General features: G+C 38.9%; 2 protein-coding genes across 4 annotated transcripts; one reads left to right on the top strand and one right to left on the bottom strand.

Moving 5' to 3' along the window:
• Positions 1–1508: 1508 nt before the first annotated feature.
• On the bottom strand, positions 1509–20556 carry LOC104594723 (Polyketide synthase, enoylreductase family protein). Of its 3 annotated transcripts, XM_088898287.1 has the most exons (11): positions 20177–20299; positions 19976–20088; positions 15741–15838; positions 9688–9819; positions 8142–8285; positions 7939–8041; positions 6912–7011; positions 6635–6711; positions 6469–6547; positions 3654–3772; positions 1509–1803 (listed from the first exon to the last, which is right to left on the bottom strand). In XM_088898287.1, exons 3-11 carry the CDS (start codon positions 15784–15786, stop codon positions 1710–1712), a joined length of 894 nt encoding a protein of 297 aa, XP_088754413.1. In that variant the 5' UTR covers positions 15787–15838; positions 19976–20088; positions 20177–20299; the 3' UTR covers positions 1509–1709. The 3 variants fall into 3 exon arrangements, with proteins under 3 accessions (XP_088754413.1, XP_010253462.1, XP_088754412.1); XM_010255160.3 differs by lacking the exon at positions 19976–20088 and having other exon boundaries at positions 20177–20556; XM_088898286.1 differs by lacking the exons at positions 19976–20088; positions 20177–20299 and adding an exon at positions 16566–19957.
• A 271-nt stretch (positions 20557–20827) lies between these two features.
• LOC104594722 (large ribosomal subunit protein uL10c-like) lies at positions 20828–22430 on the top strand. The gene is made up of 2 exons (XM_010255159.3): positions 20828–21659; positions 22412–22430. The coding sequence occupies exon 1, from the start codon at positions 20947–20949 to the stop codon at positions 21631–21633; it is 687 nt and encodes a 228-aa protein (XP_010253461.1). The 5' UTR covers positions 20828–20946; the 3' UTR covers positions 21634–21659; positions 22412–22430.
• The last annotated feature ends 1588 nt before the right edge of the window (positions 22431–24018 follow it).

The following is a 24018-nucleotide window of genomic DNA, read 5'->3' as shown; positions in this document are numbered from 1 at the left end:
GAGATTGATGAAGCATCCCAATTATCTATGGTCTTGGCGTATCAAGGCCAAATACTTTCCTCATAATAGTAGTTTTCTTGCAAAACCAAAAGCTCACCACTCACTTTGGCGCAATCATGCAGTTGAGATTGTTAGTACTTTAGAGTGAGTTGATATGGCTAGTCAAAGATGGGTCAAAGATTGATGCTCTAAATGGTCCCCGGGTGCCCACTATCCAAGGAGGAATTCCAATAAGAAACAATCATAATGAAGTTTTAAATGTTAACAAATTATGGTGGCAGAATTGCTTCAACTTGATGGCACCTGGAACCTAAGCTTTCTCCTTCAGTTCTATGACAGGGAGTCTGTTGAAATATTCTACAAACACAACCTGACCCCTCCCTATCATCTGATACCTTGTTATGGAAAAAGAACAATTCAAGTGCTTTCACTGTTAAATCAGCATATCAAACTTTTCAGAACATCCATTCATCCGCATCAGCAACCAGTTTCAAATGGTCACATTTGGAAAACTAAAATTCCATATCATTATCAAGTTTTTCTTTGGAAGGCACTATAGGATGGAATATTAACCAAGGATAAGCAGGCCAAGTGGATACCCAATGGACAAACCACCTGTATTCTATGTGAAAATTCAGAAGAATCATTTCATCACCTATTCTTCAAATGCCCTTTCGCTAGGGCTTTATGGTGTGCTTTACAAATTGGTATTAACCCAAAGGGATTCAAATTTGGCCATTACACAGAATTTTCACCAAATGGCTATCTAACCCCTCTCTCATGCTGAACAAATAACAAGTGAACAGGTACTTCTTTTTTTACAATTAGCACTATACCATGTTTGGAGGGCTCGTAATGACAAGCTGCATAATAATATCCACCTTCAACCCCACGACATCTTAAATCAAATCAAGAGGTTTATGGGAACTCATGAGGAGAACACTTTGCATCTCAGTGGTCCATCAACAACATCTAATCTTCCTTGTAAAAGCGAAAATGCTTACTTTTATTTATTTACAGATGGATCATACGACCCTAACACAGGTACAGCCGGAATTGGGTATGTTCTCCAGCATGCTTCAACAAATGTTTATATTGCTTCAGGAGGCTATCGAATTAAAGCAATCAACAGAAGCAAATCTCAGTTTTTTCTGATGCCAAAGAACTTATAGATAAACTAAATGACTCCAACAAGGATTACTCGTGGATAAATCAAATTTATGCGAACATTTTCCCTACACTGCTAAGACGTTTTGACCTTGTAAAGTTTCAGTTCATAAGTAGGGGTGTTAGCTCACACCTTCGCTTTTAATGCCTGTAAATATAATATGCAAAGCTCACATGAACGATCTGATGTTATATTAATGTTAAATAATTAATATACTTTTTGCCTAGGAAAAAAAACGGGCTCAACCCTCTGTGAGGTTTACGAGAATAACTCTCCCTACTTTACACTAGATACGTTATCAGTATGATAGTTTGGCATGCACTTGCACGCTTAGCGTTCTGCAGTCTGACGCCTGCCAATTGATGTATGTAGAAATCTGGAACATAATGAACACTTTGTTTCTCAAAGAGCAAATCTCAGGAAAAAAGGAAAAGAAAAAAAGAAATAAGAAAGCATTTAGCATTTTATATCTGCATCAACTTTGTTTCTCCAAATATCTACAGAAAACAAGAAACATGAAGTTCTCTGCCTGCCTCCCCATTTAGAATCTAAGAACTTGTTTAGAGTGGCTTCCTAGTTTTCCAAGTGCCTTATCCAGTGCCACATGGAAATCATCAAATGGTACTAGCTCCATCCTGCAAAAAGAGTGTTCCAACATATCAATCGACTCTATGTGACACCAAAACGAACGAAAATCAACAAACCAGAATATACCTTACATATTGTTGGATAAGAATATAGAAAGCTAGTCATCTTAGATACTTTCTAAGACCATTACATGGATAGAAAATTTTGGGTCTGACACCGCAGGGTCCAAGATCCCGTCCATGCATCTGTACCTCACTAAGTATCATCACATAGGCAAAATAAGGATGAAGGCCTGCCCCATATGGTTCCCAGTTCCCACCTTCCTAAGCCAAAATTCAGCTTGATGTTTTTATCTCTACAGCTCTTTATTTAAATAAAATTTCCTTTATTTATCAACCAAATAAATGCAACAAAATTACAATAGGCTGTGTTTGGTTGCAGTGCATATTTATTTGCACCAGTGCAAATGCCTGAAAATGCAAATGTAAAAGATGCAAATTCTTGTTTAATTTTGTTTTGGATTTTACTTTATTCTGCTTCATGTCTTAATTTACTTCATTTGTAATGCAATCAAACAAAATAAGCTAAAATTTGAAACAAAAATAGGTCAGAATTTACACTCAAATCATTTGCACTGCCATGGTTTTGCATAAGTGCAAATTTATTTGCATTGCAACCAAACACAGCCCTAGTTGCAATCATCAAAGATGAAAGCACGCAGCACCAAAAAAAAATCACTGCTTTAACTCCCTTCAAACCAACCCCTACCATCATATCAACAAAATTCAAAACATTAAAAACCTTGACCGCCCTAAAGAAAAAAGAAAAAAAAAACATAAATGGATTGAACTGAAGCATTCACCAACCCTTAAAAGAAAGCAAAAATAACTAATACAAGACATATGCCAAACTGGAAGCCTGTAAACCAAACCAAATAGACCTAAAACATGATTGACACTTGAATCCACACTCCAAAACATTCACCAACTTTGGCTTAACAAATTAACCAGAACTTTCATACGAGTGAATGAATCACTTAAAATCCAAAAGTACCAACTTTCAAATATTAAATATCCATCTCTCTCTCTCCACACACTGTCCATTTGAATCAACTTATGTGGCTTCGGCATCTTTAGTTCTTTCTGCTTCTTCTTTAAAAAATCCTTTCTAGCAGATTCTTCCCCACCTAAAAAGAACAAACCCAAATTAACAATTTGAACTTCTCGTTCCCCCACCACCTCAACACCTACTTTTTTTTATCTAGGCTAGAAACTTCACTATCATCCTCTTGATCCACAGCTTCCCCACCCAGTAAGTACCTATTTTGGGGTCCATTCAATGGTCTGAAGGACACATGTCCAATTACGAGCTCCCAGAGCCTAAACACTAGGTGCCAGGTTGCCAGCACATAGAATTTAACCAACTCGTTGATGCCACTGTGATCCTTTTACAAATAAAATACGCCTCTGGAGATGCCATAATGAGGCCGGCCTAACTTCATGGTGTTGGCATATACATGTAAACCAACTGATTAAACATCAGTGTTCCTTTTGAATCCACACCTCTAGGTCACACCATGGCCAAGACTAAGTTCTTGGTGGCACATGCAGGTTAGCCAATTCATTAATGCCACCATGTTCTTTCTGCATACACCTCTAAGAGATGCCATTAGAAAGCATATTTGGATGGATAATAAAAAATGTGATCATTGGACCAGCAATCTGGGTTTACCAGATGAACATGATTTTGGGGGCATTGCATATCTAGTAAGTGGCTCATTAAACAGGCAGCAGAATCAATGAGTTGGTGGATGCAAGTACAGTTAGTTGTGTCTGGTATTAGCAACCTCTACTGCTAGCACTAGAAATATGGTTCTTGTTCTTTGAAGAAAACATACTCGTATTTGAATTTTCCCTTGTGCACTAGGTCCAAAAGATAATCTATCATAACTCTGCAATCTTTTGCTCTTTCAGAACCCATCCATTTCTGCAACCAAAACCCACGCAAGGAAAGATCCTGCACATAGATTAAAATGAAGCCTATGAGCAAATAACAACATACTTTTATTGATTTCAGTGACACATAAGAATTTTATCAGAATGATACTTGTTTGTCTCAAATACCAGGTCAATGATACAAAGTTACCCAAGAAGTGAAAACCTACTTAACATTGAAAGAATTGAAAGAAATGTGTAGTACAAGATAAGGATGATAATACAAATCATACTAACAAGGTGTATAGAAATAATGCTTTGAGTGAAGATTTGAATAAAAATTTTAAAGAGGTTATTAGGGTCAAGAGAAGGTAGGTTTGAAATAAAATAGCATGAAGAAATCAGGATAGCATCAACCAAGGGTTAATGTTTTTCAAGATTAAGTGCCTGTTTGGGAGGGCTTCCAGTGGCTTATGGCTTCATGAGGTGGGCCCATACAGACAGCCTAATAAGCTATGTTTGGTGAAAAACCTGAAAAACCCAAATACTCTGTCCTTCAGCCCCAAAAAAATTGGATTGCTGGTGAAGCTTGTTTCAGTAGCTTATTCAAAGCCGCTCAGTGAAAGTAGCTCAATCAAAGTTTCTCTTGGAAGATAAGTGTGTTTGTCTTCCTCTTGTAAATCTTCTATTGATGATTTAATCAAAAAAAAAAAAGTAGCTCAATCAAAGCTTCAGCCCTCCCAAACTCGCCCTAAGAAAAACAAGGCTAAAAATAGAGTTTCTGCTGTAGAGAATAAGGGCATCCCAGTGCGCAAGGCTCCCACCAATGCGGGGTCTGGGGAGGGACAGATGTATGCAGCCTTACCCCTGCACATACAGAGAGGCTGTTTCCAAGAATTGAACCCTAGTCACCCAGGTCACAATGGACCAACCCAACCGTTGCGCCATCTTATACAAAATTACAGCTCCATTGAGCCAGCCCCTTAATGTCATCAAGCAGAGAAGCCCAAAAAAACTGTTCCCTAGATACCCCTTGTTTGGTGAGAGCATTTGCCAAACCATTTGCTGATCTATATAACCCATCTGAATGATGCCTCAACATCTCTTGCTAACTGTCTAATTTCTCTCAAAACTTGTTTGAAAACCATTTGCTGATCCATTTTTGACAAGAAATTAGTCTTAAAATGGACAGAAAATAGGACACAATAAATTAGATCAGGAAGGGATCAATCCATTCATGGACAACCATCGGTTCATATTTAAATCAAGTATATAATCAAAATAGCATTAAATAAACAATAGACAAGTGCACTATGAAAACCAAACCAATAATTTCCACAAAAAAAAAATAGAAAAGAGGGCAAAAAGGTTATGTAATATGTATCCTAGTGAAGATTTAAATTACACTTTGTATTAAATTTTAAATGAATCTCGTTTCAGTATTGACAAAGTAGGGCCATTTATTAGCAACACCGATCAGAATTTATTAATGAAGTGTGAAAAAAGCCTATCATACCAAATAGATTTGGAGTGAAAGGAACAACTAGAAAATAATAGCTGAAGCTAAACTATAGATGAAACCTCATTAAAACAAGAAGCAAGATTACAAATTCAACCCCAGACCTCCCGCTCTTAAATCAGATCGTTTCCTCCCTAGCTAAGGGATCAGCTAGGCTATTAATAGATCAAACGATTGATGTTAACAAGCAGTCCATGTTAATACCAAAACCTTTGCCTGTCTTATCAGGCACCTAGGAATCATGGTCTGTTAACCATCAAAGAATGGCCATATAGGTAGTACACAGCAATCACCTTCTACCACCAAAACAGACCAGCTGAGGGAGAATGTTAGAATTAATCCATGAAATAGTTATGGTTCATCTTTGACCTCAATATATGTCTCTGTAATTAAAGTCAAATCCTACTGGACATTTTTTTATCAACAACAGGAAGCATTTCATTAATATAAGAGGTTAAAATACAAAGAAGGGGAGATAAAATATCTGAACTCCCTGAGGGATCAGAAAAAACACCAAGTAGACTACAACGGATTTACTCAAATCCTACTGGACATACATTTAAACATTTAAATCTATTTATCAAAAAAATCATTTAAATCAAAAGCCTTCTAAGCAAAGTTAATTATAACATAATAAAACACAATAAACTAAACAACTAGATTGTGACCTGCCTGAGAGATAAAGAACTAAGAAACAATTTTAATACACCAAGGATTGGCCATTTGGTGTACTTAGGTAGGAGTGATTAAGAACTAAAAAAGAACTTTAACTTGAGTTTGAGAGACAATTAGGTTTGTCCATATTAAATATTTATGTAGGACCCTATAAGGGAAAGCATCATAATTATCTAACAACCATGACCTTTTTTTTCCTTTATTTCTGGATTCCAAGGGAGACTTTTGGTCCAATCCCATGATAGGGATTGGTCACCATCTAATCACTCAAGATGAAAAAGATTGTATGCAGTTGTTTTGGGGGTTTTAACATGGTAAGCATCAATATGTTTATCAACCACTACATCATCAGTGGAGAAGTCTCTAAACACCTCTTTGCTAATAACGTCATTGTGATAAAATCCATCAATTTTTAAGATGCGTGCACATGGAATTCTAATTCTTGAGCACATACACCCCATGGTCCATTATATCTGTAACAAGACTTTGATTGATTCCCAAATGGTAGAATGTCTGACATCATGCTTTATGCTATTGTTAAGAATGACAAGGTAATGCTCACAAAATTTATTCTAAGGCATTACCTTGAAAATGAAAGAGGAAGTTGATACTGTGACAGGTTTCTTAGACATTCCACCATATGTTACCATGGTTCCTCCTTGCCTGCATAAATATAATTTCATCAGAGAAGGAACAAATTGATATGGGAAAAATACTTAATTTTATTTAGGAATTAAAAGCAAGATTTACCTTAAGAATTTGAGGACTAAAGAAGCAGAATTTCCACCAACACAGTTGAATCCCAAGGCAGGTTCAGGTAGATTACCCTATGAAAGTAAATTTAAACATGAGTAAAAAGAAAAGGAATGAAAGAAACTTATGTAAAATCTAATAAAAATATAAACAGAACATCAATCTCAATAAAACATAATCTGAGGCAAAACCATTACTGAAGCTAAAATGCATCAGACAAACCCCTTCCAAATATAATATTGTCAGCAATACCAAGTCAAGCAATCAACAATACCAGGAGACTCTTGACATTCTTCATTTCTAACTGACTCTCGGTATATACTTCATCTGCCCCAAGTTCCTTGAGTCTGTCTTTAACTTCTTCTGAACCAGCCCTGCCATAGATCAGGAGATAGAAGCTATAGGTACAATCCTTGAAAAAGGATATGTTCACAATTTGTAAGAAGATTTGTTGCATCAAACTTACATGTCAAACATCCATCCTTTATGAATACTCATTTTCTTTATTTGGCATATAGTATATATTCATATCTTGTGCTTCTATTCAATATACAGTATATTTTTTCATGCAGAATTTTAAATACATTCCTCATATAGTTGAGACAAGGTTTGGTTGAGTTGAGAGTATTCTAAACACATTGATAGTGATGTGTCTCCAATTTGGGCTTTTCACTGTATCTAAAGACATTGAACTGATTCTCAATATTTACCTTGTCAGCCAAACTGTTCAAAAAGAGGGCCTTCTTGGCATTCAGTTTGAATCCAAAATAGAAACTAATAAGAAAACACTGAATAAAAATTGAAGGATGATGATCATTAGGCCTTACTGTTTGAGCACAACCACTGACTTCTCCTAAGTCAGGCTACAAGACATCCAGTTTTTGTGGGATTTGTTTTACATTCTATTTCTGGATTGTTGGAACAAGGTTACCCTCTGTTTGGTGTAGCATTTTTTCATCCTACCAAAAAAAATCAGATACTCTGGTGCATTGACCTCCACTTTATGAGATTATTAGGTATATCATTTAACAGAAGATTTTATCCCAATTCCCAAAAAGAGTTAATGGCTGAGCAAGATTTGTGGAGCCAACCCAAATTGTTGCAGTAAGGCTAAGGTACTAGGGTACATCCTTGTTACAATGGATTAACTCCATTTAAGGTTAACCTTGACAAAGACAAGTTTAGTTTGAACCCCCAAATGCTATATCCTATATGTTTATTAGACCTTGTTGAAACTGGAGTTTAACAGAGTTAGATGAAATTGTTCATAAAGGAATTGAATTAAAATTTCCAAGTTGCACCTGTCTCTGATGACATTAATGCTATGGGTGCCTCGGATTCGTGCGAGCTGAATAATGCACTGCCCCACCATACTTGTAGCACCATTTTGCACAATACAATCTCCTAGTCACGTCAGACTGATCAGAGAAAAAAAAGTAAAAGGAAATGTACAGAACTGAGTTAGAAACATTGGGACATGATAAACATGATAACCAGAAAGTACCTGGCTTCAGCTCAGTAAAGTCTTCAAGCATGCGTAAAGCCGTCAAAGGATTTACAGTTACTGTAGCAGCATACTCCATAGGTATGTCTTTACTAATTTTGTGCCATGCATTTTCCTCTTTCACTATGTAAGTCTGCCATGTCCCTAAGAAGCATATACTTGTCATTTTCAAAGAAGATCAAGTACAAATAGGTGAGAAGGTAAGGCAAATTTATTAAATGGAAACAAAGATTACAAGGAGTCCTCTTTAAGAGCAATAGACCAGGTCCAAGGACCTAAGAACCGGCTTACAACTCAAACAAACTACAAGACCCCAGCTGAGACCCAAGCACCCTATGGAGACCTTTTGCAGCTGCTGTCCAGGAGATCAGCTTCCCATAGGAAATGGAAATCAAACTGTTGACTTCGCTGGAACGGTTTTGAAAAATTCTTTTATTTCTTTCCTCCCAAATAGTATTTATTACAGCAGCCAGGATTGTCTTCCAAACACCCAAATACAAATAGGTGAGTTTGGAACAGCAGAAATCTTATGCAATAGCTGGAAAATAATCGAAAAGACTAGAACAGCTTCATTAAGAAAAAGGGAAAGTGGGTTATTGATTTTTAAATATTCTCACAATGTTGAATACAAGGACAACTCGGGTCCTTTCACAATGGAGGCCACCTGATATGAATATGATAACATTGCATTCTGATGGCGCAAGGTGCCAACTAGCTGGTTAGTAAGGTCTCCTGCTGGTCGTAGCGGAGACTTTGGACCAAATACCACCTGCACCTGGGTTGAGAGGGTTCAGGGGATGAGCTATCCCCCATTGTGTAACCCTTCAAAAGAAATTAAAAAAAAAAAAAAAAACATTGCATCCTGATGTCTGCACTAGAGGCAATCTAGGCTCCACAGACATAGGAGGGATTTACAGAGATTGTAAGGGGATCATCGCTGCCTTATTTTCTGGACCCATTTGCCATGGAAATTTTATAAAAGCAAAGATAACAGAAGTGCTACAACAACTGATACTGGCGAACAAGGTTCAAAGAATCGATACAGTCTGATACGCTGGCGTATCAGACTTTGTAACAGCATGCTATATATTTCTTTTAGTTCTTTTTTTTAACCTATTCAAGGGGTTTGGTATAAGGACTGTCTAGCCCCTGAAATAGGGGTTTACCCCAAAACACCAAGGATTTCATGTACCAGTGACCTACTGATACAATACATATCGGCCGATATGGCCCGATACGTTGCAAAATTTTGATCTTTGCTGGCAAAAGCTTTTAATTATAGAAATTTTCTAGTGAAAGGGGATTAAAAAATGGTGGTGAGTTGGCTCAGAAATGACAGTTTACTCACATGGCAATATAGAAAGATTATGAGGGAGGTAAAAGAGTTGGAAAGAGATATAGCTATCAATGTCAATTGGATCCATAGATCAGTCAATGAGCTGGCTAAATGGCAAAGCGAGGGGTCAATAGAGGTCGCTTATTTTTGAGACTGGCGAGGAATAAATATAAAAGCAATAAAAAGAAATATAGAGCATAAGGACTATACCAAAAGATGGAGGAGATGGGATGACCCAGTCACCAGGGGAGAGACCCCTTACTGCAGATCCCAAAGAATGTACTTCCCCTACTCCTTCATATCCTCCAATTGCAGGCAATGGAGGCCTCACAGGGTAAACACCTATAGTAACAGATGAGATGCAAAGTTATTGAAAGAGAGCCCATTTATTATAAATAATAATAGGTAGATCTAGGTAAGGAAAACAAAGCAAAGAAACAACATGAAAAGAAAAAGAATTTTTAATTTATATGTCATTGACAAAATGGAGTTACATAATAGAATCTGAGGCGACAATCCACAGTCAATAAAAATTCTTTGAAGAAATAATGTAGTTAGATTACTAAAATAACAAATTATGATAAACCTACAAAACAAAGAAAAAAAAAATAAAAGGAGCAGAATCAAGAGAGACACGTGATAGTGTGTATGCTATGTGTCATTGTGTGCATGTGCATGTGTTTGTGTGTTTTAGAGGAGGGGTGCCACTGAGTGAATAGTAGTCGATCTAGACTACAATCAGTCTTGAATTAAAAATAAAAAAGGATGAAAAATTGAAGAGAAGAAGAAGAGAAGAGAGGAAGAAAAGAAGTACATGAAGAGAGTTTCAGAAAAGAGAGAGAGTAGGTCATAATTTCTGCCGACCCTCTCTTAGTATTTATATAACTATTGGCTAACTGTAAAAGGGCTGAATTGCCCTTATTGCTTACATGGCAAATAGAATAAGAAATAACTACTAATAAAGCTGAAATAACTACCAACTAACGTCATATCTAACAGAAATATTGCTGCCATACGAACATTGTGGGGACCACATCAGTGTTCTTTACACTCCCCCTCAAGTTGGGAATAGATATTTGTCATTCCCAACTTGCATAGAGCTGCCTCTAACTTCTTCCTTGGAACAGCCTTGGTGAGAAGATCTGCAAGCTACATGCTGGAGGTGATATACGGAAGACACACTTCTTGAGATGAAACCCTTTCTCTAACAAAATGTCGGTCTACTTCAATATGCCTAGTTCTGTCATGTTGTACTGGATTATGAGCTATATTAATAGCAGCCTGATTATCACAATACAGCATTAAGGGCTTCTCATAAGCAATGCCCAACTCCTCAAATAGTGATTTCAACCATAGGATTTCAACCACACCATTAGCCATGGACCTGTATTCAGCTTCTGCACTAGAACGAGAAACAACACTTTGCTTCTTACTCCTCCAGGAGACCAGGTTACCTCCTACAAAAGCACAATATCCAAAGGTAGACCTTCTATCATCAATACTCCCAACCCAATCAGCATCTATATAAACCTCTATCTCCATGTGATTATTATTCTTGAATAGTATAACTCTACCTGGGCACCTCTTCAAATATGCTAATATCCTCTCAACTGCAAGTAAGTGAGTAGTCCTAGGAGAGTGCATATACTAACTGACAACGCTGACCGCATAACTGATGTCCGGTCGTGTGAGACAAAGATAGAGGAGTTTTCCAACTAACCGCTGGAACATAGCTTTATCTTCAAGTGGCTCTCCACCCCCTACACTGATCTTGTGATTCTGTTCAATAGGTGTATCTGCAGGCTTAACACCTAACTTTCCAGTTTCTTCCAACAAATCTAGAACATACTTTCTTTGGGAAACAAAAATCCCATGTTTAGATCTAACTACCTCAATACCCAAGAAGTATCGTAGCTCTCCCAGATCTTTCACCTCAAATTATTGGTGAAGAGTTGTTTGAGAGACTTAATCTCACCATTATCATTCCCTATCACTACAATATCATCCACGTATACAGCAAGCAAGGTCAAGGAAGAGTCCACTCTCTTAATGAACTATGTATGGTCTGACTGGGCTTGTACATAGCCGAACCTTTCAAGGGCTTGTCTGAATCTATCAAACCAATCTCTGGGGGACTGTTTTAGTCCATACAAAGCTTTATTCAACCGGAAAACCTTCTTTCTTGTGTCTGCATCATAAAATCCAAGAGGCAATTGCATGTAGACTTCTTCCTGCAAGTCTCCATTGAGGAAGGCATTTTTGACATCCATCTGGAACAAGGACCAAGAGTAACTGGCTGCAAGGGACAATAAAACTCTAATAGTGGTCATCTTTGCTACTGGAGCAAAAGTCTCCAAGTAGTCTATACCATAAGTCTGAGTAAATCCCTTTGCAACTAACCGAGCCGTATACCTTTCAATGGAACCATCAGCATTATGTTTGACAGTAAATACCCATCTACATCCAACCGGTTTCTTCCCTTTAGGCTGGTCAACTAGCTCCCAAGTATTATTCCTTAAAATTGCATCCATTTCAACCTTCATTGCATCTTTCCACTCAGGAACTGACAAGGCCTCCTGCACTGTTCTGGGGATAGGAATATCAGTAATAGATGTGAGGAAGGACCTGTAAGAGGGGGGCAAGTGATCATAGGTCAAGAATTGGGAAATGCAGTGGGCTATGGATGTGGTGCAATGCCGTTTGCCTTTACGGACTGCAATGGGGAGGTCAAGGTCATCCAAAGGAGGTAAGGGCTCAACAGTGGAAGGTATCTCAGTGGAACTCAGATCCGATAACGGAACTGTAGTACTTGGATCTGGATCCGCAGAAGAAACTAGGGCTGGCCTGGACTGCTGATGACCGAAATCAACCTGCCTCCACCGCCTGTGATAAACTCTCAAATCCCGGAACCTCTGACACCCCTCCCCATTACATCCCTCATCACTCAATGGAACAGGTAAAGGAACTTCTGATGAATTAACCCCACACTCACTACTCTCCCCCTGAGGAGAAACCTTAGGGAAATAGGGTACATCCTCGAAGAAAGTAACATCCATAGAGACAAATCTTTTCCCATAAGTGGGTTCATAACAGCAATATCTCTTTTGATTTTGTGCATAACCGAGAAAAATACATTTGGAGGCCTTATGATCAAATTTGGAACGATGAGGTCCAAGAATCTGAACAAAGCAAGTACAACCAAAGGTTTTAAGGGGAATAGTAAACAAGTCTTTATCAGGGTATAGGAGGGTAAATGGTGGCTTCATGTCAAGAACCCGTGAAGGAACTCGGTTAATGAGATACACTGTTGTAAGAATAGCATCTCCCCAGAAACGAATAAGCACATTGGAGTTAAACATGATGCTTCTGGCCACCTCCAATATGTGCCTATTCTTCCTCTCAGCAACCCCATTCTACTATGGTGTATGAGGACAAGTACTTTGGTGGATAATTCCATGGTCAAGCAAATAGGAGGCTAATTGGTTGGCAAAGTATTCTTTCGCATTATCGGATCTGAGGATTTTGATTTTGACCCCAAATTGGGTTAAAATCATTTGATGAATGATCTGGGTCAAAGTAGAAACCTCATCTCGAGAACGCATAAGGTAAACCCAAGAAAACCGGGTATAGTCATCAACAAACAACAAGAAATATTTGTACCCCCCCCCATAGCAGTGATGTGATAAGGACCCCAAACATCAGTATACACAATATCAAAAGGATTATTACTCAATGAATAAGATGTTCTACAATGCTTTGCAAGCTCACAACTCTCACATCTCAAATTGGACATCTGAATAGACTCAAATAAATCAGGAAACAAACTCTTCAAAGACCGAAAAGATAAATGACCCAACCGATTATGCCAAAGCATAACCTAACTAACAGACTGAGAAACAAAAGACTTCATATTTTCACTATCTTCCCAATGTGAACTTTCTCCAAGCAGATAGATCACATTCGTCTCACGGCCAGTCCCAATCACCTTCCTTGTCTCCAAGTCCTGAAAAACACATCGGTCAGGGAAAAAGGTTATTGAACAATTCTTATGTTTTGTAATGCTACTGGCTGAAAGAAAATTAGTATTAAACTTAGGAACATGCAGAACTGAAGATAAGGATATGGCATTAGACAACTTGATATCTCCCTTGCCAGAAATGGGAACAAGGGAACCATCAGCAATGGACACCTTATCTCTGCTAGAAGATAAGTGATAGGTAGTGAACAGTGATGGCAAGCCAGTCATATGGTTAGATGCACCTGAGTCTATTACCCAACAATGTTCAGTGTTACCTAGATGAGCAAAAGCTGATGTGGGAGCTGATGGTGATTAAGATGATTGAGTTGAACTGCCAACTTCCTTTTCCAACTGAGTCAAGGCAGCATGGACAGCAGCTAGGGTGTCTAGGGGTGTGCCTTTTGTGCCTGATAAGGAAGCACAATCAGTATTAACAGTCATATTAGCATTACCCCTTTTGTTCCTGAGTTTTGTAAACAGGTGTCTTTAGTATGCTTGAGTTTCTTGCAATGTTCACATACTAGATCCCGCTTATCTTCCTTCTTTATATCCCTCTCTGTATCACCCTCGGACTTAGGTTTGACTGCTGCCAAGGCTGTGGGAAGGGCTGATGCTGCATCATAACCTTTCTCCTAGTCTCTTCACTATGCACTAAGTAGGCTTGTGATAGGGTCGCATTGTCTCTTGTCAGTAGTTGTTGTCTCACAATATCATACTCAGGATTCAGACCAGCTAGGAACTCAAAAACCCTATTAGTTTCAACCTGCTTTCTATGAGTCTGTGCATCCTTCTGGCTTTCCCACTCAAGTGTTTCTAGGTAATCAATTTCATGCCACAAAGATTTCAGTGTAGAGAAGTAAACCGAGACTGGTTTCTCTCCTTGCTTAAGGTTGTTAACCTCACATTTCAGTTCATAATCCCTAGCAACATTAAGGGGTTGGGAGTAGGTCTCTTTCATGACATCCCAGATTTCCTTAGTTGTTTTCACTCACAAATAGTTTCAGCTGATATGTTGCTGCATAGAGTTGCACAGCCATGTCATAACCAAATAGTTCCCTTGAACCCATTTGGTATAGGTTTGGTCCTCCTTAGTTGGTTCTTTCACATCTCCCAACAAGTAGCTCAGTTTTCCCCTACCCCCAATGGCCATCATGGCCGATTGAGCCCATTCTAGGTAGTTTGATCCATCAAACTTAACTGTTGTAATCTGAAAGGTATTCTCAGACATGTTACCAAAATTACTAGTCCCAAAAACACCTTCCCCTTGACCCTTGACTCCATTCTTGATCAAGAATTAATTAAAAAAAAAAACCTTTTTTAATTACTGTAATAAGAGAAACAGCACCCAAACAACTTATAACAGCCAGCCTAGTTCTTCCAGAAAACAGAATTCCGAATGAAACCAATTCAAATTCTGATCTGAAATAAATAACAGTTCTGAATTTTAGGGTTTTCTCTCAAAACCCTAAAGAAAACATAAAAATTCTGAAGCCGCACCTCTCAAACTAAACCAAGATTATCTTTTCTGAATAGAATCACAAGAAAAAGCTTACTTTATGAAAAAATCTCTGGCCGCCACCTTCTGGTTGATGCAAATCCCTAATCTTGAGGATCTGAAGCTTCTTCTGATTCTTCCTAACTACTGGAACTCTCCCAAACTTCTACAATCTCTTTAGTAGCAGCGGCACACTACCAGTAACCTCCAAGAATCAGCCAATCCTCCTTCCTTGTTGAAAAACTTCCAAACCTAAGTGGTTCTCATGCAGTCGGCCTAATCAGACTAGCATAAGAGCTCCTAGGTCGGCTCTGATACCAAGTAGTCGATCTAGACTACAATCAGTCTTGAATTAAAAAGAAAAAAGGATGAAAAATTGAAGAGAAGAAGAAGAGAAGAGAGGAAGAAAAGAAGTACACGAAGAGAGTTTCAGAAAAGAGAGAGAGTATGTCATAATTTCTGCCGACCCTCTCTTAGTATTTATAACTATTGGCTAACTCTAAAAGGGCTGAATTGCCCTTATTGCTTACATGGCAAATAGAATAAGAAATAACTAATAATAAAGCTGAAATAACTACCAAATAACACTGTCATATCTAACAGAAATATTGCTGCCATACGAACACTGTGGGGACCACATCAGTGGGGTCCACATCAGTGTTCTTTACATGAATAAAACAGAGCCAGGCAGATAGAGAAATGAACACGTGTAAAGAACAATCAATATTTAAAAATCTAAAAGATGACAACCTTCTATCCGATTGATATCTGAAGGATTTATTGGAGCTGCAAGCATTCTGACACATACATCATTGTCCTTAAGCTCCACTGGGGGAAGGTTAATAAGCCTGCAGGTAATGCAATGAAGATTCACACTCCTTAGGAAACAAGGCTAACTTTTGGTGTTTCTCCTGATCCATTATGAATAAATTTCATTAAAAACAAAGAAAAGGAGAAAGGGAGAAGAGTTTTCCACAAGAAGTTAAATCATAATATAATTGGTCACAGTGATCAATTAGCTGATAGAGATGAAAGCATATTGGTTGAATCGTACACCTCTTAACACTGACAAATGCTCTTGGGAAACCCAAGTCCTTAGATATCAATGTTAAAAATAAATAAAAAAAAGGCCTTCTGAGATAGGAGTCATCAGAGATAGCACAGGGTATAGTGGTGAAAATGATGGCAGTTTAGTGAGTGGAGCTTCTCGTCCTTCTCCAAAGTCTTAGATTGCTATTCTCCATAAGTTTTGTGGCGAAAATCATTGAGGCTAACACCTAAATGACAATTGGATAGATTACAATTACAAATCATTCTCTAAGCCTATTTGGTACTCCCTTCTTTTCCAAAATAACAAGATTACTTTAAATCATAGAAGATTTTTACATGGATTTCAAAGCAGTGCCCACTATGGGGGTTAACCACAGTTAACACAAAAAACAGTCAAGTACAAAGATTACAACTCCCCCAGGGAACTAGTCTGCAATATTAAGTGATTCCTCTTTTTTTTTTTTTTTGAGAAAAGTTAACTGATTATATTAAAAAGAAGAGGGGTACACAAGGAGATGTACATACTGCAGCTAAACCAACAAAAGGATATTACAGAGGCAGATTTCTTTCACTGTACATATTGCAGCTACACCAATTGGGCCACTATATGCCCACATGATGCTTTCCTCCCTCCCTCTAAAACTCCACCAATTCCAGCAACTCCAGGATTTCCCAAAGCACTGCCATCAAAATTTAGAGTCAGCTCTGATATCAACCTTGCAGGAATAGCAATTGACCTGCTTGAAGGTGCAAGTGAGGAGAACAGGATTTCCCCCAAGTTTCTTTAAAGATCATTCAGAGAAAAGCCTTTGAACTTTGCAGAAATAGAGACCCACAGATTACCCAAGAAAGTAATGTGGGAGAGTTATCTTCAATGGTTCTGGTTTTGTTTTCAAAGAGGCAATTGCTTCTTTCTTCCCAAACACACCATAACACTCTTAGGCGATAGTGCACCAATAAATTCCCCCCCTGCTTCCATGACCACTGCCCCTCCATACCAAATGAAATCAATTAAGCTTCTAGGAAAAACCCAGTACCCTACAAGATTTAGGAAGTAATACCAAAGTTTCCTAGTTTCTGGGCAGTGAAGAAAGAGGTGATCAGTGGATTCACCTTTTTTCAAACATAAACGGCAGGCATGAAATAAACAGTTTTCCTTTATTCTTCTTCTAAACCAAATCGCAAGTGTTGATTTTGTGGAGGCAGGTCTCCCAAACAAAGAAAGAGACTCTAGGGGGAGTGTTGGAGCACCAGACACCAAGGGGAGTGATTCCTTGTTGCCCCTTGCTTGGCTAATGAATTTGCTAAGGCATTTGCAGATCTTGGTACCAGGCCACTGTGGCACTGAGAATATTCGATATTTCTTTTGCTTCCCTTATTGTGTGTCTATATTTCCAAGGCCCTTCTTGGTTTCTCTTTAGCCACCCTGTCACCACTTTTTAATCTTCTTCAACTATGTTTGCCTTAGGTTCAAGGACTTAGCCCTTCTTGTCCTTCTAGAGCTGCCCAAAGTTATTCTCTAGTTTAACCTCTATAGCCTACAGGTCCAGAAAAAAGTGCTATAACATGCCCCTCCTCATTTCTAAAAACACCCCCAATACCAAATTTCCTGAATTGCCCAAACTGCACCATCAAAGTTCATTTTGATAAGAGCAACTGCTGATTTCTCCCAGTGGATTGTTAGAGGTAGTCTTCTCGAGAATGACGGTTCAGCCATTGACTTCCAGTTTGTTAGTATATCATCAGTTGTATACAAACTGAATTGCTCACTTGTTTTGACCCAGTGTGCCGCTTTGATTAAAATGTTTTCAATGACCTATCCTGCACTTCTCTCTTTATCCTTGAACAGCCATGCATTTCTCTCCTCCCAAATGCACCATAACATTGCCAATCCTAGTGCATCACCATAATATCTTGCCTCTTCTTTTTCTTGGGCAGAAAAAAGATTGGCAGAATAAGCTTCTTAGATCAGAGGGAGGGACCCACCTGCATCCAAAAAGATCAAAGCAAAACATCCAAATCATAGATACATACACACACTAACACAGGAGATTAGCAAGTGGAAACAGTTTTCACCGTATGATTTACATAAGGGGCAGCAATGAGAGGAGATACACCAAAAAGGTCTTCTCCACTGTAATTGCTCACAAGTATTAATTTTATCATGATAGACCTCCCCGTAGAAGGCTGCTTTATCTTTGGCAGCACAGGACCATTCCAAATGTCCAAACCCTGTTATCATCCTTGAGGCATCTAGGTGGAGATATTTGAGGCTAAGATGTGTTTCCAGCAGATGTAAAGGGACACTTAGAAGCTTGGTGGTTGGGAGGTCTTAGTAAGGCTGGCAAGGTGGCATGGAGTATCATCACCGCTGCTGTTATGTGGGCAGTGTGGAGTGAAAGAAATAACAGATTATTTGAGGGAACTCAGAACTCAAAAGAAGATGTTCTAAGGAAAATTCTGGGAATGATCCATTCATGGCTGGCAATACACCTGATGTTAAAAGGCAGATACCCAAGTGTAATTTTTTATTTTTTTTTAATTTTCTGCTTGTAAGGAATGGATAGTTTTTTTTTGTTTTCGTTTGGGGGGATTAAGGCTGTTAGAGATAAGATGGCTTTTTGTATATCCTCTGTTCATTTCTCATTGTACAGGGGTCTTTATTATGGATCTTTTAATTAATGCATTTTACTTTACAGTTTTCAAAAAATAAAAATCCTTGAGGCATCTAGGAAAATCCCTTCTTAGAATTCAACAAAGAGGTCACAACTGAGGACTCTAAATCCCTTAAACCCCTTCTATCATATATTTTCTCAAGAATCTAGATTGATGAATACTATATGAAGACCCCCTGCCCCTCCCCCAATTCAACTTCATTCAGGTGGGAACAAAGTGGGCATGTGTATTTACAAAGATGTCTCTCCCCCTCCTCTTCTTTGCATTGGACCAAAACATAAAAACAATCTAGAAACCCTGTTGTTCTAGAAAAGAATGACTTGTAATTGCCAACCTCATTTCACTTATGGATAAGAAGATTAAGACTGATCAAAGAGTAGATAGCTTCCTTCTTCTCTTCATCCCTGCAGGACGTCTATAGGAAACGGTAACTTTCATTAAAGAATTGAAAAGATTACATATTTACCACCCACAAAATGGATGAAATATCAAAGCAAAAACTTACAAACAAGCCCAAAACAAAGCCTCCCTAGTAGCTCCTTGCTTAGCTAAACTGTCAGCCATTTCATTTGCTGACCTTCTTACCCATTTAAAATGCACCCCAATCTCCCTTGCTTAGCTAATAATCTCTCTTAGAAGCTGCCTAAGAGACCAAACTCCCAAGTTTCCAGATTGCATCCACCCTATTACCAGCTCGGAGTCTCCTTCCACTTCTAATTAGGGGTGCAAGTCGGGTTGGCCCAAGTTAACAGTTTACACTATTTCGGGCTCAGGTTTCAGGTTGGGCCTATTGAAATTTTTACAAAATCCCAACCCTAACCCGGAAAAGTTGCACCCCTACAATTCCCCATTGTTTCGCCAGTCTCAAACCTTGAAGTAAGGTCATTACTTCTGCCCTTAATGAACCTCCCACCCCAATTGGGCCCAAGTAAAGGGCCAAGACTTTTCCTTCCTCGTTTTTGAACATACTCCAACTCCCGACTGACCTAGATTACCCAAGGAGCTTCCATCAAAATTTAGCTTCACCCTGGCGTTGGTACCCAACTTTCTTGTACCACAGGGGAGGAAGGGGAGGATACAGCTATAGCACTCCAATTACTAATTAAGTCAACTGAGAAGTCCTTCAAGAGATGATGTAATTTCAGCCAATGCATAACCTTATGATGATAACCTCAGTTGAGTGCTTCCTTGGAAGAAGCTAGAGTCAAAAAGTTTCAGCACACCAAATGCCTTTTGAATTTTCAATTAGCAGTACATACCAGAAATGAAAAAAAAAATGGTCAGGAGCGCAATATCCACTAGCCCAAGCGTGAACAACTATTGTGCTCTACTAAAATTGCAACCAGTAAAGCTCAACTACGCAATTTCGCAACTGCACATCGATAGCCGAATCTGTTAAATATGGACGAGTCGAATTTGCAACTTGCCAAGCGGGAGAAGCGGCGAAGGGAGAATTTCACCTGGTAACCTGGTCAGGTGACCCGTGCTGTTCATAGACAACGGCCTTCGAAGGTGGAGACATAGTAGCAGAGTACGCGCGAATGCTGACTGTTTCATTGCGCGGGAAACCGCTGGGCAAGCCATTGAAGATGGAAGGCGCACGCAGAGCCTTCGGGGCTACTAGTCTCAAAAACCCCATACCAACTCTTTCTGTGTGAGACTCGGAGATTACACTGTATGTCTCCCGGTCTTAACTCTTAAGATTGTTGAAATTTTACTGTCGAATATCGATCGTTCTCTCTGGAGTCTAGAAGTTCCTGACCGGAACTCTGGACTCTGCAGTGTATCGATGTTGTCGCGTAAAGACGAGAAATGCTAGCACCACGACCTACGAATGCCTCTCCTCCATTTTATTACTGTCATTTATATGTATGGAGCCTAGATGACTAGATCATATCTAAACGGGAACGGTGATGGTCTGATGGGAATCTCGTAAATCCGCATATCGTGGCACTAGCATTCTCCGAGAATATCGTGGCACTAAATTCTAACCGTAGATCAGAGGCTTTTGTTTCCCGTAGCTTTTACAAGAAAGCGTTAAAGGACATGAATCCAAACAGTACCTAATCGCTTTTACTCTTCCAAATAACGAAAACGCCCTTTCCGACGACGTTGGCGATTATGAAATATGAAAAGATAAGAGACCCCTTCTCTCTCCCCCATTCCCACTCCAGAGTAAGGTCTATAGAGTCCGTACTCCACCCTTTCCTCTCCCAGACCTTCCTCCGCAATGGAAGCTTCTCTCTGCACATTCCCCTCCTCAAAGCCACCTTCCTCTCAGAAGCTAACCCGGACCAATTTCACAACAACAGTTTTTAAGCCCAAAACCGCTTTTCCGACAACCCACAGAACCTCTCACTTCCCTTCAATCCGCGCCGCTATCAGCCGAACCAAGAAGGAAGAAACGGTGGAAAACGTTAGGAAACAGTTGGAGAACTGTTACCTTGTCGCTGGAATCAAATACAAGGGCTTCACAGTGAAGCAATTTCAAGAGCTCAGACGGAGTTTTCCGGAATCCGTCAAGCTCGTTGTTGCCAAGAACACGCTTGTCGGAAAGGCTATCGAAGGCACGCCGTGGGAGGCTCTGAAGCCTTGCATGAAGGGCATGAATGCCTGGATCTTTGTCCACACTGAAGAGATTCCTGAGGCGCTGAAACCGTACAGGAATTTCCAGAAAGAGAAGAAGTTGGAAGACAATGACTTCACGGGGGCGGTGTTTGAGGGAAAGTTTTATGGGCCCTCTGATTTCAAGGCTCTAGAGACAATGCCGACGAGGGCTGAGATTTATGCCAAGTTGTTGGGTTCGCTTCAAAGCCCTGCATCTGCATTGGTTGGTACGCTCCAGGCACCGGCTAGGGATTTGGTGATGACTTTAAAAGCATATGTTCAGAAGTTGGAGGCGGATGGTGGACAATAGAAGTAGCAGACGCTTCTTATGGAGCTGTAAGTTTTTCTTATTTTTTGTATGTCTGTATGTGTTGGGTTGATGTTAAATTCTCTAATTTTTAGCTGAATTCCAACTGTATCAAATTTGCAGATCTCTGTGTCATTAATATGAGGCTTTATGCTTTCACTTTCTTCTTAGTATTGTTTTGTACCCAGAAGATTGTAATTCCATGGTTATCAGCTTTCAATGTACAATTCACACACACGTACACACTTTGTGATCCATTATTTTATTTCTTGATGAGCAATTTTGTCATAGATGTACGAGAGTCTTGCAAAGGTATGGAACCACGTTATCCCCGTTTTAGTTCTACACTTCTACTTGGACTGCACTTTTTGGATATCATTGACCTCTTCTCATTTGAAGGATTGTGTATCAGTTCAGGTTGGGTGTATGTATGCTAAAAATGCCTTTTTGTTGGGGACATATGATAATGGACTTAATCGTGATCCCCATCCCTTAAACTGAGAACGAAAGGCTAGGAATCCTTCAAATCAGTGTTGATGTGATTAATCTGAAATGCTAGGTTGTGACATAGGCAAACTTCCTTCTAAATAATTAGGCTTACCCTTGAGAGCTAAGCCCTAAGTGCATTTCAAAATCCATTAGGGGCCAAGCGTCTATCTGAAGGAGGTTGTCTACTTGGGAATACAAGTGTCTATCTGAAGGAAGCAAAGCAACTCTCATCAATAGTCTGCTATATTATCACTGCCCACTTACTACCTATCCATGTTTCACATTCCTCCAGGTGTAGCCAAACTTATAGAAAGGAAAATGAGGGACTTTCTCTGGAAGGGGTAGAGGTATGATTTCAAGTTCCACCTAATCAATTAAAAAAAAAAGTGTTTTCTCATGGAAATCCAGGTGAGTTAAGAATAAGAAGGTTGAAAGATATCAAGTTATCAACATTGCTCTATCAGGCAACTGGTTTTGGAGATTCAACACTTATAAGGGTGGACATTGGAGACAAATTGTTGCAGAAAAATATGGAACAAAGAATAAAGATTGAGATCCTGGCTTGGTCAACTCACCCTATGGTTGGCCAATTATTCAATTGGTATCCAAGAGCTATAAGAAAAAGGGCCATCATTTGGATAATCTGGGGAGAGAGTAATGGTCATATTTTCAGAAGACAAAGTCTGCCCTCCAGATGAGAGCTACAAGGGAAACTCGGGCACCCTCCATTAATGGTTGGCAATACCCCATACCTCTTACTTTAATGCTTATAGTCTGTTTGCGCGTGCATAAACTCTTTCTTCACATTTGTGTATTCCCATTATGCAGTCTCTTGGGGTGCATAGGTGCTGATGTAATTTTGTTCTTATTTTAATGCAATAGAATACTTAAAAAAAAAAAAAAAACATGTACTAAATCTAATTTTAACTACTAGTCTGATGGAACCGATCTTCTCTTGATTATTCTGTATCTATTCCTACAATACATTTCTTGCTTAAGTGAGCAACAAACGACCAGCATTCTTGAACTTGATACCATAACTACATGATACAAAAATTGCAAAAGATAAAAGCCATTAAATGGCAAGACTCAACCTTTTTTGAAGATTGAATGTTGATTCTTTGTAGATTCTGAACTCAAATGCTCTAGCAAATAGTTTATGGTAACACGTGTCTGTTGAACAGAAATTCGTCCAAAAGCTTCTGTTGAAGGATGTAGGAAATTGAGATGACACCCACGTCCAGTGTAGTTGAGATGTTGAACAGAAATTCATCCCAACTTAAGAAGAATTTGCTTCAGCCCCTAGAGATAAGTGGATAACACCCATGGCAAGAGACTTGTTATATGATTTAATTGTTTTGAAAACTTAACCTATGATCGGATTGAAATCTTGCCAAATAGATCAACCTGAACCCAACCTTGGTTTGACTGATTGGACCCATTCCCATATATTGCATAACTTTTAGTCTAGTATTATACAAACAGAGCATACATGATTTTTGTACATATATAAAATTGTAGACATAATAAATACATATGGCCTAATAAGCTTCCTCTCCTTATAAGAGAAATGGGTTTAAATCTTAGTGGTCTGGTATCGTAGTTTGAATAAATCATTTCATTAATTTTCAGTGAGTTTCTCAGCAAAAAATTACATTGTGAAGAAAATGAAGCATAATAAAAGACCACAAATAGAAGAGTATGACACTGCCTGCCGAGACATTAAGGTTGTGTTTGGTACCATGGACACTTTTACTGGCAAGGCTTTTGGTTGTTCAATACAAATTTTTGATAAATTTGTCTTGTCACATCACACCAGATAACCACTTCCACTAAAAAGACCACAAAATCATTTCATTAATTTTCAGTGAGTTTCTCAGCAAAAAATTACATTGTGAA

Source organism: Nelumbo nucifera, chromosome 2, assembly GCF_055504915.1.
Source record: "Nelumbo nucifera cultivar China Antique chromosome 2, China Antique-T2T, whole genome shotgun sequence".
NCBI lineage: Eukaryota > Viridiplantae > Streptophyta > Magnoliopsida > Proteales > Nelumbonaceae > Nelumbo > Nelumbo nucifera.
The sequence above is the reverse complement of the archived record's forward strand: the minus strand, read 5'-3'. Positions and strand labels throughout refer to the sequence as shown.